The sequence below is a fragment of the Amblyomma maculatum genome, chromosome 1, assembly GCF_055883805.1.
Source record: "Amblyomma maculatum isolate TAMU_Amacu chromosome 1, ASM5588380v1, whole genome shotgun sequence".
In the NCBI taxonomy this organism is placed as follows: Eukaryota; Metazoa; Arthropoda; class Arachnida; order Ixodida; family Ixodidae; genus Amblyomma; species Amblyomma maculatum.
This window is the reverse complement of record NC_139344.1, coordinates 141,139,052-141,164,676: the sequence shown is the minus strand read 5'-3', so window position 1 is coordinate 141,164,676 and position 25,625 is coordinate 141,139,052. Positions and strand designations below refer to the sequence as shown.

The following is a 25,625-nucleotide window of genomic DNA, read 5'->3' as shown; positions in this document are numbered from 1 at the left end:
TGCAGGTGAGTCCCGCCTTTAAATGCACGCACTCTAGGTATACGCGGTCTCCCACCCTGAATGAAACCGCCCCAGCCATGGTGTCATACTGCCTTTCCCTCCAGCTGGCTGCTTCCCGTAATGCTTCCGCTGTCACGTCATGAACCACTCCAAATCTAGATGTCAGTTCTGCTCGATAATCCTCCAGCGACCCGTATGGCATCCGTCGCTCTACGTCAACCACCGCATTTGGTGTGTCTGGGTCGCGGCCAAATAAGAGGTAGAAAGGCGTGTCACCGGAGCTCTCAAGTACCGCCGTGTTATACGCGAAGATTGCAAACGGTATCCCTAAATCCCAATCACGTTGACCTCGCGAAACGTAGTGGGATAACAGTTTGCTTGCGGTTTGCTTAAACCTCTCCACTGTGCCGTTACAAGCCAGGTGGTAAGAGATTGTCTGTCTTTTGTCAATTCCAAGAAGCCGATAGACATCTTTCATCGATCTCGAGAGAAAATTTGACCCTTGATCCGTTAACAGCTGCCTTGGAACGCCGTGCCGCAAAACGACCGCTTCTATACAAAGGCGCGCGCCACGGTTTCTGCTTTTTGGTCAGGCAGTGCCGTTATTTCAGCGTATTTCGTCAAGTGATCGATCCACACACACCAGCACATATTTGTTTCCTGTCGGCGTTGTTGGAAGTGGGCCCATGATATCCATTCCCACCCTTTCAATTGGCGTCGAGACCTCCTCAAATTCCTGAAGGGGAGCTGACCTGCGGTTTTTCGGGGTCTTTTTAGACAAGATGGGCAGTTAGCGCAGTAGTCTAGCACGTAAGAACGCATGCTTTGCCAATAAAAGTAGCACTTCAACTTTCTCCGTATCTTTGCTAATCCACAGTGGTCCGCGTACGGAGCATCATGAAAAACCCTCAATATGCGGGGTACTTGTGACTTTGGCACCACAACCCTATCCCATACCTGGCCAGCCTTTCTTCCTGACCAAGTAGGCCATGTGCGCTTTCACAGTGTCCCTTGGTTGTCCACCAAATAAACATTATCCTGGTCCTAGGTGATCGCCCCCGAAGCAGCACGAAAGAATTTCTCCACTGCTTTGTCATTTCGCTGTTCAGTGCGGAGATCTCCCGTGTCTATGGCCGGAAAAAATTCACCGATGGTACGAACCACGTTAAGTTTCTACTTAATGCGTCCGCGTTAGTATGCGCCTTACCTGGTTTGTGTTCTATCTCAAAATCGTATTCCTGAAGCTGCAGGTTCCACCGCGCGAGCTTGGACATTTAGCAGCCACTTAAGGGGCTGGCAGTCGGTCACTAGCGTGAACCTGCGACCGTAGAGATAGCACCGAAAGGGCCGCACGGCCCAAACTACCGCAAGAGACTCGCGCTCAGTGGCACTGTAACGCTGCTCGACTGGGCTGAATTGGCGACTTGCGAGCGCGATTGGGTGCTCCCTGCCATCAAAGTTCTAAGATAGCACCGCACCTGCGGCAAACTTGGAGGCATCGGTCGCCACAATAAGGGGTCTGCTAAAGTCAGAGTATCTCAGCAAAGGGGCCGTTACTACTTTTTATTTATTTTATTTATTTATTTTCCAATACTGTTGGCCGAAGAAGGCCTCCTCAAACTCCGTCTGTGTCTCGTCCGTCCATAGTAAGTCGGTGTTTTTGCAGTTAATGCAGTCAGTGGCTTCGCAATTCGGGCAAAGTCTCGAACATGCCTTCTGTAATATCCGACTAAGCCAAGAAACTCGCGCACACCTCGAACTCCGGTTGGCCTCGGGAACTCACGGACGCTACTTAGTTTACCTGGTTCGGGTTTTACTCCGTCCGCGAAAACAATATGTCTAAGGTATCTGACCTACTGCTGGAGAAGTTCAATCAATCAATCAATCAATCAATCAATCAATCAATCAATCAATCAATCAATCAATCAATCAATGTATTTTATTTTTCTAGAAAACTAGTTGGGGGATGGTCTCCTGGGCTAAAAGCTCCTCAAGAAGCTTGACTAAGGCCCAAGAGACCACTACGTGGCAGCATACAAAAAGAACACACAGCAGCAGGATATAGCACCAACAATCGGTATATAGTTGGTTGATAAACAGTCGAAAACACGATATTTACATTGGACATTAAAAAGAAAGACAAAAATCAAACAATTTACTAATTACATCCTAAAACTGTAAACACGAAACAGTTCAAAACACGAAATTTACATCCGGGATGACAAAAGAAAAAGAAAGTAGTGAAACAAATTGAGTAGCTTCAACTTAAAAATGATTTGTTTGATGTAAAAAAATAAATAAATAAAGGTTTCAATTTTACGCCAGCGGCTCGCAATCTGATCAGCACCTTCTCGACTGCCTCCAAGTGCTCAGTAAATGTGTTGCTATAAATGATGATATCGTCCATATGTAGACGAAGCACTTCTTTCCCAGCATACCAGCCAAGATTACGTTCGCTGTTCTCTGCCAGACGGCAGGGCTATTAACAAGTCCCATCGGCATGTGTCTCCTCAGAAAATGGCCAGATGGGGTGTTAAATGCGGTTTTCTCGACATCCTGCGGATCAATTTCGATCTGCCAAAAGCCTGATGCAAGGTCGTCAACCGTAAAATATTTGGCCCACCCTAGCTGCGCGAGGGTTTCCTGTACTTGTGGCAGAGGGTAGGGGTCTATCCTCGTAACGGAATTCAATCACCAGTAATCTATTACCAATCGAAATGAACCGTCGGGTTTCTCAACTAGAAGCGCCGGTGCTCCCCACGGAGATTTGTAGTGCCCAGCAATGCCTTTCTCGATCAACTCTTGGACCTGCGTATTCATTTCCTCTCTTTGGGAGTAAGGAATTCTATAGGTCCGTTAGTACACTGGCGGTGAGTCGCGCTTTATCACTCCGCACCTTCCCAAGTCCAGCTTTGATGTAGCGAATACATCGGAGTAATGATGTAAGGGACTCAACTCTTTCTCGCTCTTGGCTCTCGATATGAGAGGTCGAAATGGGGCATCGCTTCTTTGTCTTTTCCTTCACTGACGAGCCTTGTGGAGCAAACTGCGGCAGCCGTCTCATCCACCTCAGCCGCGGACGATGTAGCTATGTTTTTGTTTTTCGGCTGGCGGAGCTATTCTTGCGAGTAGTTACATAAGCAGGCAGGAACCCTTTTTCTTGACCCTACAGTGACAACACAGCCCAATATACTCAGTCCTATTGCGAGCCCTTCTATAGGTTCAAGCACTCCTATGTGCCCTTCATTAATATGAGCCGAAACAGCGCCCACAAATATTATCTCTGACCGAGGTGGCACAACTGTTTCTGTTGTTGTCAGAACACTAACTCCCACGTGTTTTGACGAGTCTTCTGCGCTCTGCTCCGCATACTCCACCCGTGCAGCATATTCAGCTTCTCGGTTTTGCCATGGTATATGATTCCCGCGACAGGAAAGGCTTTTGTGGTTTAGTATTGCCGCGAAACCTTCAAAACTGTGTTGTTTTTCAACAGCCGCGGCATACAGGCTTATCACTCTGATTCTGGATCGCGTATCAGTTCCGTAATTTTTGTTTGTTAATGCTCGATGTCGCGAGTCACACCTTTATCAGTTTCGTTGTAGCGCAAGATGCACCGAGATCTATCTCGAAGATTCCGGCCACTCGTGTGTCTTTCCACAATGTTCCAGCCCGTGCTGGTAGCTGTTTGCGACGTTATCTAGATTGTTCTGTGCAGCCTTTAAATTGAGCGTTGACGAGTGTGACGAGCATTCTTTGTTCGACGATGGACGAGCACGTTTGTTTCTATCGCCGCCGCCGAGTTACTTAGTTCTTTTGCGGGCGCAAGTCAGCCCAAATAAAGAGTTTCTTTAGTGCAATCATCGACCCCTTCATTTGTGTCGTCGACCTCGTCACCACTACGTGACATCTGGTGGAGGTGCTGCCTTTGATCCTTCAAGCGAAGACCCAAGCCGTGTTCCTGTCGCCCTGGAAGAACAGCCTACAGGTCACCGAGCCAGCCGCCGACTTCAAGGCCTACAACCCGAACACGGTTTGCTGCCTGACCCCATTTGATCTCGGAAGGCATCGACGCTGACAATGGCCCAGCCTACAGCACCGGTTGTTTTCGTCCAACCCCGTGAGCCCCCCTGCTTCCATGGACGACCGGATGAAGATGCTGGAGACTGAATGGACCTTTTCGACCGTGTGGCAGAATTCAACAGCTGGAACGACGCTGCGAAACTCAGGCAGGTCTACTTTGTTCTTCAAGGACATGCCCGAGTTTGGTTCGAAAATCATGAGGCAACTATGAAGGATTGGGAGACTTTCAAGGAAGCGTTTTTAACTGCCTTTTAAAGCGTCGTCCGAAAGGAAAGAGCGCAGGCCCTCCTTCAGTCAAGACTTCAACTTCCTAACGAGCCTGTCCTGGCGTACGTTGAAGAGATGAAGCGCCTCTTTCGCCGCGCCGACCCTAACATGACTGAAGGTGAGAGAGTTAAATTTTTAATGCGAGGCGTCAAAGAATCGCTTTTTGCAAATCTTGTCCGAAATCCGCCAAAAACCGTGGCAGAATTTGAAACGGAAGCGTCTGCCATCGAGAAGACGTTGTACACCCGGATGCGCCACTACTAGCGACCACTTCAGCCAGACTACTCAAGCCACTACCCCAGCGCATCTGCAAATGGAGAGAACCTTCGGGACCTCATCCGGGAGATCGTGCAAGAGGAGCTCCGCCGATTGATGCCATCATCGCAACAACCCCAAGTGGCGACCCTCGCGGACGTCGTCCGTGAAGTCCAGCAGGCGCTGGGCGTTCCTCAAGCGACGGCTGCGACTGTTCCAGCACAAGAGACAACAGCAATGAACTACGCTGGTGCATTACGTCGCCCTGCGCCCCGACGTGATGACTTTCTGAGCCCTCGCCGCTACCGTCCTGTTCCTGAAAACAGCCCCTTAGCCCCTGCCCGCAAAGCCTACCAACGACCCCCAAACCCCAGGAAGTGCGACGCCTGGAGGACTGCAAACAACCGGCCATTATGCTTCCACTGCGGTGAGGCCGGCCACATTCTGCGCCACTGCCCGTACCGACGAATCGGTCTCCGCGGATTTGCAGTCGACGCTCCACGACCACGCCCAGGTGAACGACCACAAGAAATTGACAACTATCTGCGTAGCGGTGAGATTGCGCCACCAAGCCGTCGGTTCAGATCTACATCGCCGTACAGGGCCCACTTTGCGTCGCCAGGCCGTACCTATGATGAGAGTATGCGCGGAAGGTCCCCAAGCCCGCGCAGGGGAAACTAAACAGAGCAACCTTTGGAGGTGAGGTTGCTCAACGGCGAAAAGACGAACATCCTCCGCCGCCGACGACCACTAACGACGACGCAGCCATTTCACCGCCGCTCCACACGACGACATCGACGACAACACGACCAGAGTGCAAGCAGACACCGCCGCCCAGCGAAGTAACAACGGTATGCCCCGGCCATGACCTGAAGAAACGACGGAGCCGAGATCGGACACTAAGGCCCACGTGCAATGCGAGGACGCGAACAAGTGACCTTGAAGTTGATATCGACGGTCGCAGAGTCACTGCCCTAGTAGACACCGGAGCTGACTATTCAGTCATTAGTGGACCGTTAGCCTCTCAGCTCAGAAAAGTTACCACCGCTTGGGATGGCCCGCTGATTCGCACCGCAGGTGGCAACCTGATTACTCCATCGCGACGATGCACTGCAAGAATAACCGTAAATGGGCGTACTTACCCCACCAGCTTTGTGGTCTTGCAGCAGTGCTCCCGCGAAGTGATTTTAGGCATGGACTTCCTAAATGAACATAGGGCTATCATCGACCTGCGATCTAAGCTCATCAAGCTCTCTGCAGACAAAGCCATTCCTGCTACGACGACGTCGATGCAACACATCCCTCTAAACGTCCTCGATGAAGAATTGACCGTCCCGCCCCGATCAAGCATCGCAGTCTGCGTAGGTAGAGCAAACATCGAAACCGCTGAAGGCATCGTCGAAGGAAATATCCAATTGCTCTTAGAACGAGGTGTCGGCATCGCAAGAGGCATCACGAAATTACGGAGAGGTCAAGCTCAGGTTCTGGTAACAAACTTCACCGAAGAATACCGGCACCTCAACAAGGGCTCGACGATCGCTTTTCTCGACGAATTAGCGGACCTCAAAGATTTAGTCCCCTCCACGACCAAACGCTGGAAGACGCACCGGACCTATTCCGTCAGCCCACATTTGACATCAACCCGGCATTGACCCCCAACAGGAAAGACCAGATTCTCAGTCTGCTTCGAAGCTACGGGGAGTGCTTCTCATCGTCATCGAAGGTACGACAAACACCACTGGCCAAGCACCGCATAGTAACGGACGAACACGCCCGACCTCTGCGCCAAAGCCCTTATCGTGTATCGCCGCGAGAACGCCAGGCCATTCGCGATCAAGTTGAGGAAATGCTGCGTGATGACGTAATCCAGCCATCGAACAGCCCCTGGGCGGCACCAGTCATTTTGGTGAAGAAGAAAGACGGCACACTTCGCTTCTGCGTTGATTACCGCCGCTTCAATAGCATAACGAAGAAGGATGTCTACCCGCTTCCCCGCATCGACGACACTCTCGACCGGCTCTGCAATCCAAGGTACTTCTCATCGATGGACCTGAAAAGCGGATATTGGCAAATTGAGGTCGACAAAAGAGATCGCGAGAAGACCGCATTCATCACACCGGACGGTCTTTTTAAGTTCAAGGTGATGCCATTTGGCCTCTGCTCCGCACCAGCCACATTTCAACGAGTAATGGACACAGTCCTGGCAGGCTTGAAGTGGCAAATTTGTTTGGTATATTTGGACGACGTTGTTGTCTTCTCGTCAAACTTTGAAGACCACCTAAAACGACTACAGACAGTGCTGGAAGCCATCAAGTCATCGGGACTAACGCTAAAAGCGGAGAAGTGTCACTTCGCCTACGAAGAACTCCGGTTCCTAGGTCACATCGTTAGCAAGGATGGTATTCGCCCAGACCCGGAGAAAACAGCTGCAATCGCACAATTCCCACCGCCTGCCGACAAGAAAGCTGTGCGCCGATTCCTTGGGCTCTGCGCTTATTATCGACGATTTGTCAGAGACTTTTCGCGGATCGCCGAACCGTTGACGCAGCTTACAAAGGCTGACGTACCTTTTAAATGGGAAGCGCCGCAAGGAGAAGCCTTCGACGCACTTAAGCGCCGCCTGCAATGCCCTCCTGTACTTGGCCACTTTGATGAAAACGCCGAGACCGAAATTCACACCGACGTGAGCGTGTGGGCCTAGGAGCAGTTCTCGTCCAGAAGAGTGTCGGACTGGAGAGTGTAATCGCCTATGCTAGCAGGTCCCTCACAAAAGCCGAAGTCAATTACTCGACGACCGAGAAGGAGTGCCTCGCGATCATCTGGGCCACTTCTAAGTTTCGTCCATACCTATACGGCCGACCATTCAAGGTGGTAAACGACCATCACGCGCTCTGTTGGCTGGCTAATTTGAAAGATCCCTCCGGCCGCCTTGCCAGATGGAGCCTACGCCTCCAAGAATTTGACATGACTGTAGTCTATAAGTCGGGCCGGAAGCACTCCGACGCAGACTGCCTATCACGCGCTCCCGTCGACGCTCCCCCGAAGGACGATGACGACGACGCCTTTTTGGGACCGGTAAGCGCCAGCAGTTTCGCAGAACAGCGATCAGACCCTGAGCTGAAAGCGCTAGCCGATTACTTGGAAGGAAAGACCGCTTCCCCTCCTGGTGTGTTCAGGCGACATTTATCATCGTTCGCGTTAAGCAATGGCCTCCTCGTGAAGAACTTCGCACCCAACAAGACCGCGCAGCTTCTGGTAGTGCCTAAAACCCTCCGACAAGAAAGTCTGCAGGCGTTGCACGATGAGCCCACAGCAGGCCACCTCGGATATGCGCGCACGTTGCATCGAATCCAGGAGAAGTACTACTGGCCGCGACTGCCTGCCGAAGTTGCCCACTACGTGAAGACGCCGCCGATCAGACCAGCAGGACTACTAAACCAGATTCCGCCCCCAATCATGCCCTTTCAACAAATTGGGATGGATCTCCTTGGCCCCTTTCCATCTTCGTCTATGGGTAACAAGTGGATCATCGTGGCCACTGACTACCTTACCCGTTACGCCGAACCAAAAGCACTACCCAATGGTACCGCGGCAGAAGTCGCCAAATTTTTTGTCGAACAAATTCTCTTGCGACACGGCGCCCCAGAAGTGCTCATCACGGACAGGGGAACGGCGTTTACGGCAGAGTTGACGCAAGCCATCCTGGAATACAGTCACACAAGCCATCGACGAACAACTGCGTACCATCCCCAGACCTATGGCCTTACGGAGCGCCTGAACAAAACGATCGCTGACATGATCGCTATGTACGTCGACGCTGAACACAAGACCTGGGACGCCATCTTGCCGTACGTGATCTTCGCGTATAACACGGCAGTCCAGGAGACGACCAGAGCGACTCCGTTCAAGCTTGTGTACGGTAGGGAGCCCACGACGACGCTCGACGCAATGCTACCGCACGTAACCAACGAGGACAACCTCGACGTCGCCGCCTACCTGCAGCGTGCAGAGGAAGCCCGACGACTCGCACGGCTGCGTATTAAAGACCAACAGCGCACCGACAGCCGACGATACAACTTACGACGACGCCACGCAGAGTACAGTCTAGGAGACCAAGTGTGGGTTTGGACACCTGTTCGCCGTCGCGGATTAAGTGAAAAATTGTTGCGTCGATACTTTGGGCCGTACAAAATCATTCGCCGCGTCGGCCCACTGGACTATGAAGTCATTCCCGACGGAATGTCAGCATCACAACGGCGACGCGCACGCCCAGAAATTGTACATGTTGTACGACTGAAGCCATATTACGCGCGTTAACGAATGTGTGGTGTTTAAAATTTGCAGTGTTTAAGTTGCTTTGTTTTGGAACATCGAGTCGATGTTTTTTTTTAAGGGGGGAGTAATATCATAGAGACAGAGATTGGTAAAGAACGGACACTCCAATAGGGCCCAGCGGCCCATTTGACTGTAGTGCACCAAGCGGCCGGCGGCAACTACTTCCGGTCTTCCTGAAAGGCGCGCGATTTGAATGCTAGCCACGCGCTACGCCCTTCCCTGCCCTTTCGGCGCATTATTTTGGTTTTAAATGGTCTGCTAGTGTTTCTATTTATTTCAGCATGCTTAACAAGAAAAATAGCTTCCCAGTTCTCTAAACTGGCCATCAACGCAGCTGCGCCACAGCTTTTGCAAAACAGTATTGCAGAAAAGACGCCAAGTGCTTTGTGAAATTTATTTTGCTGCATATAAAACACAAGAGATGCAACAGATGTATTGACAATACTTGACACACATTAGGCGATGTGCACAATAAAGAAAAATAAAAATACACAAGGTGAGAAACAGCACTTAGGTAGAGACAAAAAATAGCATAACTGATTTCCGAATTATTGCAAATGATATGTAACGAAACAGGCAGTATACATTAAATACACAGACTCAGTCGCGGCTACCTTAGCAGGAGTAACTAGTATTTTCCAGGGCAGAGAGGAGGACCGACGCTTGAGGGAAGGCCACACTATTCACTCGTCGCATCTGCCGTACTTCGGCTGCAGTCCGTGGGTCCATGCAGTGCTGTTGGAAAAGGAATGAACATGATGCAGAAGGTTGCAATGAAATATAAGGCCACTGCACCGCGCACACATCTGTGCATGTGGGTGGGTAATGGTCCAGAACAGAAAAGCTGTCATTCGTAAAATTGATACAAAAGCTACTCTTGCAACGTAGAGGTCGGGAAATGCAGGCTAACCGAACCTATCTGAAAATGCATTTCTACAGAGCGCGAAATAACAGCCACTAAACTAACAATATCTCTCAAGAGCACTGAACAGCTGAAGCAATGAAGCTTGCCGCATAATAAAACATTTTTCACTTTAACGTTGTCCCGTTAAAAGTAACGCGACACCACGCAAAACTAGCCGTTCGCAAAACCGCGGCCTGGCCTCACCGCGGCCGGCGAGCACGCCATGTTGGCTTGCCTTGCATACGCGACTTTGTGAAGCGCAGACCACCGCACTGAGCTAAACTGCCCGAAATGCCTCGAAGTTTTACAAGAATGAAACATTTGTCACCTTGCGGTTGCCCTGTAAAACGCGACAGCACGCGAAACTAGCCGTTCGCAAAACCTCACGCCATGTCACATGTTGTCGCGGCCGGCGAGCCATTTTGGCGAGCGCCTTGTCATGCCTGTTGGCTGCCCTTCACGTGCGACTTTGTGAAGCGCAGACCGCCGTACTCAGCTAAACTGCCTGAAATACTGCGTAGTTTGACAAGAAAGTCAAGAATGAAACATTTCTCACTTTACCGTTGCTCTGCTAAACGCGACACTTAGCAAAACTAGCCGTTCGGCAAACTGCGCCAGCATGGCCGCACCGGCCGGCGAACACGCCATTTTAGCGCAACGGCGCGCCTTGGTGCCTCCACATGCCACTTTGTCAAGCGTGACGAGCTAAACTGTTCGAAATGATGCTGTTTCCCGGGAACACAACATATTACACCTCGGCGTGGTTGGGAACCGCCAGAGTTACGGCGTAACGAACTGCGCCTGAATAGCCGGCGCGCCTGTTCACGAGCTGCGAAACTTATTGGCACCGGCCGCCATGGTCAGCATAAACTTCTTGAAATGCAGCGTAGTTAAGCAAAAAACGTTGCTCACCTTGCCGTCGTTTCAAACCGCTGTCGTTCCGCGCAGCAGCCCACGAGAGGTCTGTGCCGTACAAGCGCGGCGAGGCACAATCACCCAACCGCTCCCTTCGACAACTTCTTGTCGTCTACTCCGGCGGGCTACCGCTGCCGCTGCAGCGAGTGCCGTCGTGCGCGCGTCCGCGCATGCGCATGTTGGTGCCGCCATCCATCAATCGGCGGCAGCGCAAAAAGTCGCGCGTCATTTCCTGGGGCCAGTTTTCGCCGAGTGACCGCTCTTTACCAATCTCTTTCTCTATGGTAATATCGCGAAACCTTCAAAACTGTGTTGTTTTTCAACAGCCGCCGGCATACAGGCTTATCACTCTGATTCTGGATCGCGCATCAGCTCCGTAATTTTTGTTTGTTAACGCTCGATGTCGCGAGTCACACCTTTATCAGTTTCGTTGTAGCACAAGATGCACCGAGATCTATCTCGAAGATTCCGGCCACTCGTGTGTCTTTCCACAATGTTCCAGCCCATGCTGGTAGCTTTTTGCGACGTTATGTAGATTGTTCTGTGCAGCCTTTAAATTGAGCGTTGACGAGTGTGACGAGCATTCTTTGTTCGACGATCGACGAGCACGTTTGTTTCTATCGCCGTCGTCGAACTGCCTTCAGTGACGCCTACTCCGGCGGCCCCCGGATCCAACTCGTCCTCGGAGTCCCCGCTGCCAGGTACAGGGCCCAGGCGCCACGCTTCCAGCTGTGGTGTCCGGGGCTAGGGCAGCCATGGACCTGCCGCCTCCAGTCCAGCGACCTACGAAAGCGCAATGCTTTCAGTTCACCCTACCGGAGCCTGCTCCGGCGGACGACCTAATTGATGCACTCGAGGCGGTCGTCGGTGTCGGGGGTCTGCAGTACCTGCAGCACCTCGGCGGAACAAAGTTCCTTGCTGCCGTCTCGTCGATGGCTCAAGCAACTAAGATGGTAGCGGCGGGCGCAATCCTCGTCGCTGGAAAGCAAGTACCACTGGCGCAAATGGCTGCTCCAGTGGTTTACGTGACGGTGTTCCGTCTACCCCCGTCAGTGAGCGACGACTCCCTCGCCGCCGCTCTAAGTCCGTACGGCAAGGTCCGCGCTGTGACCGAGCCGGTTTTCAAGGGAAAGAGTCATGTGCGTACCGGAGCGAGGCTGGTAAAGCTAGACATGCTCCGGGCACCACCCAACTTCATCACTGTCGCTGGGCACCGTGCGATGCTGGAGTATCGTGGGATGAAGCGAGTGTGCTCCAAGTGCGGCGCAGAGGGCCATTTTGGTGCTTCCTGCACCGCGGCACGTTGTGGCCGCTGCTCCACGTACGGCCACGAGACAGAGGCGTGCCAAGCAGCGTGTAAACGGTGCGGCGGTAACCACGTGACCAAGGACTGCGTGATGCCGCGCTCGTATGCGGCCGCTGCTACGCCTGATACCATGTCGCACCAAGGTGGAAACGCCGCCGTGACAGTCCTCAATGAGCCCTCGGTAGTGTCAAGTAGAACCCCCACTACACATTCTGAGGGCGAACTGGACAGGGCGTCCACCGCCGCCCAGTCGCCGGAATCCGACGTCAGGAGCTCGGAAGTTACGTCCGACGACGAGTCGTCGCGTGCGTCCTTCTCGTCAGTGACTGACTCGGACGCGTCGTACCTTCCCGCCACACCGACATACGAGGGTGCGGCTCTGAACGCACCCATTACGAAGGAGAGCGCTCTGCCCGAGGCCTGTTCGGAGTCGGCGGCTTTCCCCTCCCCTGGAGCTACCGTGCATGCCCAGTCGGAAGACTACAGCCATGAACCTCAGCTTCCCAGAACACCTAGTCTCCTGCCCGGGTCGTTGCGCGAGTTGGGCGCAAGTGCTCCCAAGACCCAACGCACAAGTGTGCGGAAAACATTACTTTTGGATGGCGCTGACGAAACAAAGCGCCAGCACTCGGCATCGGATGGTGGAGCAAGCGTGACGACGCCCTCGGCCCCAAAAAAGAAGCCGAAGACCGCTGAGAACGACGCACCGATGGACGTCTCGTTTTCCGAGACGTGAGTGCTATGGCGCCACTCTTCAAGGTGACAGGCCGTGACGGCCAACCTCATCCTTTCCCGCTTTGCGGTGGCCGAAGCGCCGCAACCTTGGCGCTCCACCCCAGCCACTGCTATCTTATCGGGACTACGGCTTCGCCGGCGCCGGTGGTGAACGATGGACGGTGCGTGCGGTGCAGTGTGTGTGGGTTCGAGTGTGACTGTGTGTTTTTTTCCATAGCCACTCGTTCTGACTGGACGTTTTCGCCGCCCATGGTCCGTGTATCGTCGCTGCCGCGTCGTCGTCGAGCTAACAGCCGGAACCTCAGCGGGGACCTGTCGGACACCGTCATGCCTTTCCATGGCGCCGACGCAGGGTGCACTCGCAAACTTGGTCCGCAGAACTATATCGTGAGTCCTTCGCCGTTTTGTTTGTTCTTCAGCTGCGTTTCTTTGCTGTTTTGGTTTCATTCACTCATTTGTTATGATGGCTAGGTTTCGCTTTCTTACTTTTAACGTGCAAGGATTCCGTAATCCCGATAAGCAGCGGCAAGTGCTACACCTCGCACGTTTGTATCAAGTTGATGCTTTGTTCTTGCAGGAATGCAATTTTCGTACACCTGCAGATGTCATTTCCTTTCGTTCTTATTTTAATGTTGATGCCTTTTTTTCTCTGACGGACTCGCGGTTTTGCGGCGTGGGTGTCGTTTTTCTTAACCCTGCATTCAGATCGAGTGCTCACTGCACATTCGGTCTCGATGGTCGCTTGATTGCGGTGGACGTTTTTTTGGACGGCCGGAGGACTCGTTTCGTCAACGTTTACGCGCCGGTCACGCGTAGTTTGACGAACGAGTTCTTCAAATCCATTGCGCCACATTTTTTGGATGATGTTCCACACGTCCTGCTTGGAGACTTTAACTGTGTTTTGGACTCATGGCGCGACATCAGGGGGCCCGGACAGGGCGCGTCACATTGTCATGCAAAAGAACTGGGGAAGCTTGTCCGCTCCCTGTGCCTTCAGGACACATGGGTCGCACTACATGGGGACAATTTTGTGGCAACGCGCACTAGGGGTCGGAGTGCTAGCCGGCTAGACCGAGTTTACGTCCCCTCTACCCTGCTGGCCAATTTGCTTGAGTGTGAGGTGCTGCCCTTTCCTGCAGCGGTCGGAAATATTAGCGACCATCTCCCAGTAATGGTCACTCTACAGGGGGCGCCTGGACGCTCCAACAGCCCACTAATGTGGCGAATGGACGCATCCATACTGCATGATGATGAGTGCATTACTACGATTCGCGCGGAACTGCGGGCATTGGTAGCGGATGTGACTGACTGGACTCCCACAGGCTGGGATACCCTCAAGTCACGATGGCGAGACATTCTCGTGCTCACGGGGAAAGCGCGGCGCGTCCGTGTTACTACGGCGCTCAATGACGTCCTCAGACGTATGCGGATTGTACGCGATGGCGGCGAGTTAACTTTCGCAATGAGAGAGTATCTTGATACACTGCGCACTCGGTATCATCGCATCCTTGAGAACAGCTCCCGCTCATCACGTATGGCAGCAGGTTCACGCATTCCCCTTGTTGACACAGCTGACATTGGTTACGCGCGCTCGCAAGGTCAGTCTAAAGTTCGGCCACCGCAAGTGGATGAAGTAATCTTGGAAGATGGTACTCCCTCTTCAGATGAAGCCGATATCCAGCGCATCTTTTGCAGCCATTTTGCTGCCCTGTTTTCTTCCCAGGGCGTCGACCAACGCGAAGGCTATGAAGAAGCTGTCAGCTCCTTCTGCGGGCCCCTCCCTCAGGTTCCTGAAGAGGCACGCGTGGCACTTACATCTCCAGCTACTATGGAGGAGGTGCGCGACGCTTTAGGGGTCATGAATCAGTCAACTGCGCCTGGTCCAGATGGGATAGTGGCAGGTTTTTACACCACCTTTTTCGACATCATCGGAGGTTTGCTTCTTAAGCTTGTAAACGGTTTTCTTTCAAATGGCACGAAACCACCCTCGTTTAACGCTGGGCGCATCATCTTGCTCCTAAAGGACGGCTTCACACCATCAAGCCCAGCGTCTTGGCGACCAGTTACCCTCCTGAACACTGATTATAAACTGATTGCCACTCTACTTGTCAGAAGGCTGCGAGCCTACTTAGAGGACCTGGTAAGCCCTTACCAGTCCTGCGCGGTACCTGGTAGGTCGGTGTTTGCCTCCCTTACGTTAACGAGAGATGTATTCGCTTACGCAAATGCCAAAAATGTCAGTGGTATATTCGTTGCTTTAGACCAGGCGAAGGCTTTTGATAACGTAGATCACAGCTATCTCTTTAATGTGCTTAGTTGCTTTGGCTTATCGACTGAATTTGTACGACTCATAAGATCACTATATAATGGTTTAACCAGCCAACTCGTCCTCAATGGCACCATCGCAGGCAGTTTTGCGGTAACACGAGGGGTAAGACAAGGGTGCCCGCTCTCACCGGCCCTTTTCGTGCTTGCTCTGGATCCTTTTCTGCGTAAAGTAGTCGCCGACAAACGAATTCGGGGCTTCCCAATGGTAGGACAGGAAACGCTAGTGGTTTCCGCGTATGCGGATGATATCTGTGTTTTTGTTCGGGACAGCGAGAGCTTCCGAGTCTTCCTATCCACCTTTGACCAATACGCTCTTCTGTCAGGTGCACAGCTCAACCCTAGTAAAAGCCAGGCGCTGCGCTTTGGGTCTTTCAGAGATCCACTGCCTGTGGCGGTGAACTTTGTGGCCGCAGTCCGTGTGTTGGGGATATTGTTCGAAACAAGTGGAGTTTCTTCCCGTACTTGGGAAGAGGTTGTGTTGCGAGCAACACGCGCTCTTTCGGAGGCCGCACTTTTCAGCCTCTCACTAAGGGCAAAAGCCACGGTTGTGAAAACTCGTGTGTGCGCTTTCGCTTTTTATGTGGCACGCGTCGCAATAATTCCGCGCCGTACAGCGGGCCGCCTCGCGTCTCTTGTAGGCGCCTTTGTGTGGGACGGCCGGACTGCGTTGGTTGCCCGTCACTTGTTAACACTGCCGACAAACAGGGGAGGCCTTGGATTGCCGTGCATCCCTACTGTGTCGCGGGTGCTGGCAGTGAGGTTAGTGGGTTCCCTTCTCACAAGGGAGTCTTACCCAGGACGCTCACTACTCGTCTACTGGTTAAGCACGGCACGTCGGGCTTTCAACCCTGGAAGGCATGTAGGCCCCCAAGCAGAGAGGCCGTCCTCTTTCTATCGCGCTGTCGCGGGAATGAAAGAGGCGTTAGACGCCGACTTACCTGATGCGAGCCTTACAGACACGCCACCCATTCAGATTAGCGAACAAATCGCGTGTGCACGCCTTACACCGGATGAAATCCGGATGACAGCCATCTCCAAATGGCGGGCATTGGCGACAGGCCGAATGCCCAATGAAGTTGTAGATTTTGAGTGGAACAGGCGCTGGGGGGTTCTTCCCACGCGCCAGCGCCTCGCCAGGTGGGGCGTGGTACCCAACGATAGATGCGCCAATTGCGGTGGCGTAGAAACGTTGCAGCATGTTTTCTTTGAATGTGTTGTTGCACGCACTATGTGGCGCCTCGTGCAGCGCATGTTTAGAGTTCGCGTAGGCCCTGGCACAAGACGCCAGCGTGGCCTTTTTCCACGTTTAGTTGTCGCCGCCACCATGTATGTACTGTGGCGGCGTCGCTGCCTCGCTGAGGCACGTCGGACTCCTGCTCGCGCAATGTACCCGGCGCTGCGGAATCTGCGCCTCGTCATCTGGAAGTACTTGTCTGATCAGCTAGAAAGAGATGGTGAGGCGCGGTTTCTGCGGCGTTGGCATACGCGCTTCTTTGTTGTAGGTGACAACAGGCTGAAGATGCCGGCCTTGCTGTACTAGCCTGCGAGCCTCGTATCCCCTTTCCCCCCCCCCCCTTTCTTAAGCTTGCACCCGAGGTCTTGAGTAGGCGCAGTATTCAAGCTTATATTGCGCCTTTATGGGATGTAATCGGTCGCCCTGTCAAACGGCTTTTTCTTTTGGGGGATAGTTTCCACACCTTGATGTGCGTGTGAGTTTTATTTCCTTTAAGCGAAGAGAGGCCATACGGACAGCTTTGGCTACGGTTATTATTACCCTTTGTTTGAGCACAGTGAATAGCGTGTATTATTGACGACTGTATAAACATCGCACCCACGATCGTCTGTGGTTTCAAATGTACGTTCAAGGTACCAAATAAACTTCTCTTTCTATCGCCGCCGCCGAGTTACTTAGTTCTTTTGCGGGCGCAAGTCAGCCCAAATAAAGAGTTTCTTTAGTGCAATCATCGACCCTTCATTTGTGTCGTCGACCTCGTCACCACTACGTGACAGTATGAGGTCGACGCCATGTTGCCGCAGCATGTCCTGACCCACGAAACCCGCTGTCTCATCCGGTAGCGATACAGTGTCGGAAAAAATGTAGCTGGGATGGTCAAGGCTTTCATTTCCGATAGAACACCGGAAAAGGTACAGGCCCCCAGTTACAAAATCCGCTCCTGTGATCCCCACAAACCTTACATTAGGATATTGTCGGGCTTCCTGCACTTGCCTATCTCCCTTCCTCGTCAGTAAATCAAAAAACTTTTGCTTTATGAGCGTTATCCTGCAGCCAGAGTCGACCAACAGATTGCAGGTGACCCCATTCACCACAGATTTGGCAATTGGGCAGGACTCTGCGAACAAGCTCACAATAGCACAGCTTAGCGCTATGAGGCCCTGGTTCTCGCGCTAGAGTGTGATTACCAAGGAAGCGAAGATGAGAAGCAAACACGCGTGCGTCTTCTCCCAGCTTCTGTCTAGCGTCAAGAAACCGCCTGAGCTTTACACTGGGAGGATCTCTGTCAAAATACTTGAACGCTAGTGTCTTAAATCCAGCAAATGTTCCCACGTTAGTTACTACCTCATCTCTCCAGGCAAAATCATGTGCTGCTCCGGACATTCGATATTTCGTCATCCCAGGCTGTTGTTCTTCAGTTAAACCGCCCACCTTTCCTACTTGTTCTAACATATAAAAAAATTCATTCATAGACGGCCCCTTATCGTCACCAGTGAATTTCTCTATCATGCTAGCTGAAGCAAAGACGCTTGACCCAAATGGCTGTGCACTCGACTGGGTTCCTTTCGTTTTAACAAATTGTTAATGCCTCAAGCTCTCTCGCTGGGAGTACAGTCCAGCTTTTGCCCAATTATTGTGGACCCCCCTTCTGACACCAATGTGATGACTCGAGTTATTTAAAGTGGTCTTGGGTCCACATCGGACATGAGGAGATGGAGGCACAGACTCGGGATATAATTTTAAACATATTTAATCAAAATAACTGGCTCAGTTTCGCTTACGGCTGGACGTCACTGGGATGCGTCGCTGAGTTGGCGGGGTGCTGCACAGGCTCCGAAGAAGGGCTGGGTGTTCGTCACGGCCAGATGGTGGAATGCCGAGGGCTGCTGCTGCTTCCTTGTGTCTAGCTGGCGGGGGGGGGGGGGGGATGAGTTGCCAGGCGTGGAGGCAGGATGACACGGGGGCCGAACTTTGAACGGTGGCTAGAAACCGAGCTCGCAAGTCGTGGCGCAGCCCCAGTCTTCTGCCCTGCTCGTTTGCTGTCCGACCGTATCGTCCGCTCCTTGCGATCTTCTCCCCTCTTCCATTCACCTCTTTTTAAGCCCTTTCGCTCCATGCCTTTTCCCAGATGGGGAGCAGTCCACTCGAGGCAGGTCCGCGCCTCGCGCACGTGCACAGGTCGAGATTGCAGGTGGCTGTCCATAAGTCACTGACCGGCACGCGCAGGTGCACGAGCCGTCAAAGCGCTGCAGTCAACTCTTGCTCCTTGCAAGGCGCGTCATCTATTACACGCGGCGCGAAAGCATGGAGGAGCCAGCCCACACGTAGCTTTTGCGTGCAGCCGTTGCACTGTACATGGCTGCAGTATAATTATAACTACATTACAAAGGCTTTGGCATTACCTCGGAGAAAGCGTTCGTGTTATGCTAAATTCACTTGTTAATGCTGCGAAACAAGTGTGCGCGCCGTCGGCTTACTCACAAGTCCTGTTTCGTGCTTTACACCCTGACCTGTGTTTCTTAATATTTTCTTTCAGGGCATAGATCCTGTCATGCAAACAAATTAGTCAAATTTTCTGTGCATAGGAGCACTCTAACCTTAGAAGGTAACGCAGTGGTTGTCATGTTTACTACTGCGCTGCGCAGATTGTCTCCATTATATGCAGACACCTGCTTGCCTGGGCAGCCTGTTCATGCAGTACATGAAGTCTGGCTACTCGCGTCAAAAGATATAGTGAACACAGATTACGAATAAACCGCCTCCGTCGTCTCCTAATCAGAAGCGCTTTTCTTAATGTCTCACTTTCGAGGTATGGCGTGAAACATAACTCCGGATCGGCACTCTCGCACTCCCGTATATAGCAATGTAAAAAACAAAATATTCATTTGTTGTCTAAAACAACATAAGATATGAAGATTTTCTACGTAAACAGAGCTTCAGAAGAGCTTCTACGTAATCAAGGCTCATCACATGATATGAGAAATTTATACACAACGTATCATTGCCGTGACAATTGACCGCTCAATGATAAAAAAAACTACGTCAGATATGAAGAGCTTCTACGTAACCAGAGCTTCAGAAGAGCTTCTACGTAATAAAGGCTCAATTCACATGATATGAGAACTTTATACACGACATATCATTGCCGTGACAATTGACCGCTCAATGATAAAAGTCTTTAAACAAGCAAAATTCCTCACCCTCATGGCTCGTCTATTTCCTCGTTGCGAAAGTACTCAAATTTCTTTCGAATTGCTGGTACTGCGACGAACTCAAAATGATCCATATCAAAATTCATTTGTGCAGCTCAGCTGTACGATTTGCGCAATGTACACTGATAGGCTCTTGGAATCTTGAAAGTTCTCTACTGGCATTGCTGTCGAAACACACGGGGCAGCGCGATTATTAGGGTGCTTCATCTTCGGTATATAATGCATTTTGCGTTCGAAATATGTGCCAGCAAGAAAATAAGGAGCTTTGCTACACGAACTATCACGAGAGTACTTGAATATAGTTTCTTTTCTAAATGCAGATCAGAAATTGTTCACTTCGAAGTAAGTTATATCTTATGTGCAGAGCTTGCGCCCACCTTTTAATCTCGAGTAAGTCTATCAGTGACACGAACAAATGACGGACATCCAAGTAATCGTTTCATAGGCTTCGTTGCCCCCGGTGCGAGGCATGCAGGCCAGCATAAAGAGACCTGATGTAAACAAAAAATATAGCAGAAAGCTTCGACTTAAAAGAGGACGCAAGCAGCACCTTTAAAGCGGTCTCTTCATTCCGCCAATTTTAGGCATCTAGAGGCTGGCACGTAGTTGGCAAAACTTAGGTCTATTTGTTTCTTATTTTAGGGTAAAGACACAGCATCGTCTCGGCGAACACTACGTTTACAGTGAACGGCATAGAATTGGAGCCACACATGTCACCAGCTTGAATCCCTGACACAAATGGGGCTTAAACTGGAAAAGAAGGTGGATGCTAAACAAAAAGCGAAAACTTGCATGACAGCACGCTCAATGCTTCTCAATGAACGGATGTTGAAGGCTGGTTGGCCAGTTTCCACCGTGGGGCGGGCTTCAACCAGTGGGACGGTGAGCGCAAGCTGCAAAACGTCTACTTCGCATTTCTGGACACGGCCAAAACGTGATACGAGAATCACGAAGCTTCTTTAACCACCTGGGAAACTTTTCGCCGAGAGTTTTCGGCGACATTTCGTACCGACGAGAAGAAAGAGAGAGCCAAACTCGCCCTGCACTCAAGATCGCAGCAGCCAAATGAAAGTGTTGCCATGTTATTGAAGACATGACGCGACTCTTCAATCGGGCTGATCCAGCTATGCCCGAGGCCAAGAATGTGCGCCACCTAATGCGGGGCGTAACGGAGCAGTTGTTTGTCGGACTTGTCCGCAACCCTCCGACAACTGTGGCGGAATTTACGAAAGAGGCAACGAGTATGGGGCGCTCTTTGCAAGAGCGCTGCGCGCAGTACGGCCGACTTGCTTCTGTAGCAACCGCACATCACTGGCCGCCTACGTCGCTGCCCGCTGAGGAACTTCGAGAGTTCGTGCTGAAGATTGTGCGTGAAGAGCTCCAGAAACTACACTTCGAAACTCCCCAGACAGGCGTCGCTGCAGTAGCGTACGTGATCCGGGATGAGATCCGCCGAGTGGTGCAGCCACCTCCAGTAGGCCCGCAACCAGAGCCCTACATAATGACTTACAGCGAGGTATTACGAAAGCCTGCACTTCTGTCACAAGCCAGTCCTCCTGTTGCTACTTTACCTCCTGTGCAGTACTAAGTCCCAGCTGTGCCCGTCCAACAGCAGGAATTCAGGCCCACCATCCGTAAGGGACACGTATGGTGAACGCGAAACAACCGGCCATTGTGCTACCACTGCGGGGAACCCGGCTACGTTCCGCGCGACTGCCCCTACCGCCAGATGGATCTCAGGGGTTTTTCTCCCGACGCATCTTGACCTCGCTACGGTGAGCGACCGCAGGAGATCGAGCCCTACTTGTCCGCTAACGTGCAGCCCCGACTACACAACGACACCAGTCCCGATCCCCGTCTTCAAGAAGGTTCTCTTCTCCCAACCGCTCGTCGACCTCTGGGCAGTTCATAGGCATATCCCCACGGCGGGAAAACTAATAACGGCATCCTCCGGGGGTGGGGCCGCCGCAGCTGTACAGAGTCAAGAGCCTCCACCCGACTATATACCACGACGTGCCGACCGACGGCGACTCGACCCGACCAGCCTACCGACGAGCTGCAAAAAATTGGTTTCCACCGAAATTAGAGTAATCGCTGACAACCGTAACTCATGGATACCGGCGCATATTTTTCGGTAATGAGCAGCCGGCTAGCCACGACCCTAAGAAAAGTTTTGATGCCTTGGACTGGGCCGCAGATCCGGGCAGCTGGTGGCCATGTGGTGACACCGATTGGTGTCTGTACCTCGCGAATACAGATCCGAGGCGTAACTTTCCCCGGCTGCTTCGCAGTGCTCTCTGAGTGCTCCAAAGACCTAATACTTGGCTTAGATTTCCTCCGGGAGTATAGCGTTGTGATCGACTTTAAGGACCTAATGGTGTCGTTTGCCGCCCACCGCATTCTTGACGCCGAACCCCATCAACACATACCGAAGCTTCTAGTCTGGGATGATCACGTTGTGATACTGTCAAGATCCAGCATGTTTGTGACTGTTGAGTGCGATAGCAGCCCCGGAACTTGTGACATCACCGAAGTCAACATGTCGCTTCTTCTGGGCTGGCAAGTCTGTGTAGCTCGAGGACTTACTGAACTGAAGGACAGGCGAACCGAGCTTTCGGTGACGAACTTTGGTTGTGAACTGCAATATTTGGCTAGTAAAACAACTCTTGAGTATTTTGAAGGACTCCCGGGATGTGCAGGGCAGTACGCGTTGTCAGAAATAACAAACTTATTAGAAACGTTGACTACTCCAGTTAAAACTGACGTCAACCCGGACCTCCTGCCTAATCAAAAACGCTGCCTAGAGATCATTACCGACTCTTTCCGGGATTGTTTAGCAACGACCTCCTGTGTTAGGCAGATAAAGCATCGAATTATAGTCGACGACAACCAGCGACCATTACGTCAGTCGCCTTATCGGGTCTCTACAAAGGAGCGGGATGCAATTCGCCGGCAAGTTCAGGAAATGCTGCAGGACGACGTGATCCAGCCGTCGACGAGCCCATGGGCGTCGCCTGTTGTCCTTGTGGTGAAGAAAGATGGGACCCTACGGTTCTGCGTTGATTACCGCCGTTTAAACAAGGTTACCAAAAAAGACGTTTATCCTCTACCGCGCATTGATGACTCCCTCGACCGTGTGCGCCACGCCAAATACTTCTCATCGCTAGATTTACGCAGCGGTTATTGGCAGATAGAGATGGACAAACGCGGCCGGGAGAAGACCGCCTTTATTACCCCGGATGGTCTGTACGAATTCAGGGCGCTCCCTTTCGGCCTATGCTCGGCTCCTGCGACCTTCCAGCGGAGGGTGGACACTGTGCTTTCTGACCTGAAATGGCAGTCTTACCTGGTGTACATGACGTTATTTTTTCCGACATTTTCGAGGAACACCTGAGGCGCCTGCGTGCCGTTTTCGAGGCCATTCGTTCAGCCGGTCTGTCCCTTAAACAAGAAAAGTGCCATTTCTCTTCCCAAGAGCTGAAGTTTCTGGGCCGCATTGTGAGTGCCAAGGGCTTTAGCCCAGATCCCGACAAGACAGCGGCCATAGCTGCTTTCCCCACTCCAACCGGCAAGCGAAGCGTGCGTCGTTTTCTGGGTCTTTGCGCCTACTATCGGCATTTTGTGAACAGCTTCTCGCGGATAGCTGCCCTAACTCGCCTCACAAAAGAGAACGAACCGTTCTACTGGGGTCGAGAGCAACAATGGTCATTTGAGAAACTACGAACTCATCTACAAAGGGCACCTATACTTGGTCACTTCGACGAGCAAGCCGACACAGGACTGCACACAGACGCAAGTAACGCCGACCTTGGAACGGTCCTCGTACAATGGCAGGATAGTGAGGAACGCGTAATCGCATACGCAAGCCGTACCTTATCCCGGTCCGAGGTGAACTACTCCATTACTGAAAAGGAATGTGTGGGTAGTGACAAAATTTCGCCCCTACATGTATGGCCGGCCTTTCTGAGTAGTGAGCGATCACCACTCACTCTGTTGGTTGGCGAACCTCAAAGATCCTTCAGGGCAGATAGCACGCTGGAGCCTTCGACTTCAAGAATTTGATGCTACCATGGTGTATAAATTAGGCTAGAAGCACAGTGATGCAGACTGTTTGTCCCACGCGCCTCTTCAGCGTAACAGCACTGAGTTCGACGACGATTTATTTTCTTGGCGCCATCTCCGCGGACACTTCGGCCCAACAACAAAGAGACCGCCTTGAACTACGGCATCTCATTGAGTATCTAGAAGGAAATATTCCGACTCCGCCGCGAATCGTCTCGCGCGGTATATCATCGTTCTGCTTACGAGACGGGATCCTGTACAAGAACTACTGGTCGACGAAAGCTAATTACCTTCTCGTCATACCTAAGGATATTCGCAACGAAGTCCCACGACGACCCTTCTGCTAGTCACCTGGGCTTTTCCCGAACGTTTGCAAGCATACGCCAGAAATATTATTGGCCTAAGCTCACTGCGGTAGTTAAGCGCTACTTCAAAACTTGCCGGGAGTGCTGTCGTGACGCTGGGACTAAGTTGACCCGGCCTTCACTTGGTAGCATGCAGAGACTCCGGGTTGATGAAGGATTGAATCTTCGAAGTTGGTAAAATATATACAAGCAGGTTTAATGGCACTTTCAGAAAACTTATTTACATGAGAAAAAAAAGGTATATCGGCAAAATGGCAAGCGTTAAGAGTTCATAGCGAGAAGCGACTGGATGAGCCGTTTACCCAGGGCTCAGAGCCTCATTTCGTGCTCTGCAACGTCCTTAAAAACCCCCATGTCCAGCCCCTCTCTGAAGATGCTGACCAACCAGTTCCAGGGCACGCCCCTCAGATATCGGCGTCCAATCGAACACATCACTGCACTGATGGTCTGATGCCCTGACTGGTCCGGTATTGTTTCGTCGGGCGTGGTCACTTGCTAGCGGGTAGAGCTTGGGAACGGCGAGGAGGTACATTTCTATTCTTCTGCAAAGATCCGATATGGTGGTTCCGGCAAGTGGATTTCCTTCTCAGAAACCCAAGTGTACGAGCGCGCCACGAATACTGCTCCCAGCATTGTCCCTTTCCGACAATTGCAACTCTTTCCTGCATTCCCGGGAAATCCTCTAATGGCCGTATTCGTCATGCTCATTTCTTCTCCTGTAAGTCAGCGGACGTGTCATTCCGATCGTCTCCTTTGGACAATAGGCATTCCTCACTTGACAATAGCGCCTCTCGACGGGAAGGGTGAACAGTTGAACAAAAGCACTTCCGGCTATTTCCCACAGGGCGACATTTCTTTGTATATTTCTTGAGGTTCCCTTGACAGGCCAATTTGGCAGTTGCAGGGTCTCGACAAATCAAAGCAGGCTCACACAAAAAGATTCATGGAAACAGGCTCACTTAGAGCCCTTGCACCAAAAGCACATATCAATTACCATTCCCACAGGCGCACAATAGTGCGCGCAAGCGCGGACCATGCACGGTCACAACAGTGCCAACGTCGAAAGACGCCTCCGACGAAGCCGGCCTGATTGCTACAACCTATTGATCCGCCACAAGTCCCGTTCCAACAAGTCTGCATGAATTTACTCGGCCCGTTTCCGGAGTCCTCCCTCGGTAATCGGTACATTGTGGTCGCCACCGATTATCTCAGCCGATACTGTGAAACGAAAGCTCTTCCCCGCGGAACTGCTGCTGTAATTGCGACCTTTTTTATGCAGAGCATTGTACTTCGTCACGGTGCACCCGCAGTCATTATAGCTGACAGGGGAACGGCTTTCACCTCGGCGCTTACGCAGGAAGTTATGCGACTCAGTGGCACAAGCCACCGAAGAACAACCGCTTATCACCTGCAAACAAATGGATTAAACGAACGGCTTAACAAGACAATCGCCGATATGATTTCAATGTATGTTGACGAGGACCATCGAAACTGGGATGCAATACTTCCCTATGTCATCTTCGCGTATAATACTGCGCCGCAAGAAACGACGCACTTCACTCCGTTTCGTTTAGTCCACGGCCGCGAAGCCACGACTATGCTGAACGCAATGCTGCTTCCTGATAAT

General features: G+C 51.9%; 1 protein-coding gene across 1 annotated transcript; it reads left to right on the top strand.

The window, feature by feature from the left end:
- The first annotated feature begins 11,304 nt into the window (after positions 1–11,304).
- On the top strand, positions 11,305–17,072 carry LOC146204178 (uncharacterized). The gene has a single exon (XM_084589132.1). The coding sequence runs from the start codon at positions 11,512–11,514 to the stop codon at positions 12,796–12,798; it is 1,287 nt and encodes a 428-aa protein (XP_084445258.1). The 5' UTR covers positions 11,305–11,511; the 3' UTR covers positions 12,799–17,072.
- Positions 17,073–25,625: the final 8,553 nt, after the last annotated feature.

Coding starts and splice junctions, on each gene's coding strand:
- LOC146204178 (XM_084589132.1), top strand. CDS start 11,512: ATGGACCTGCCGCCTCCAGTCCAGCGACCTACGAAAGCGCAATGCTTT.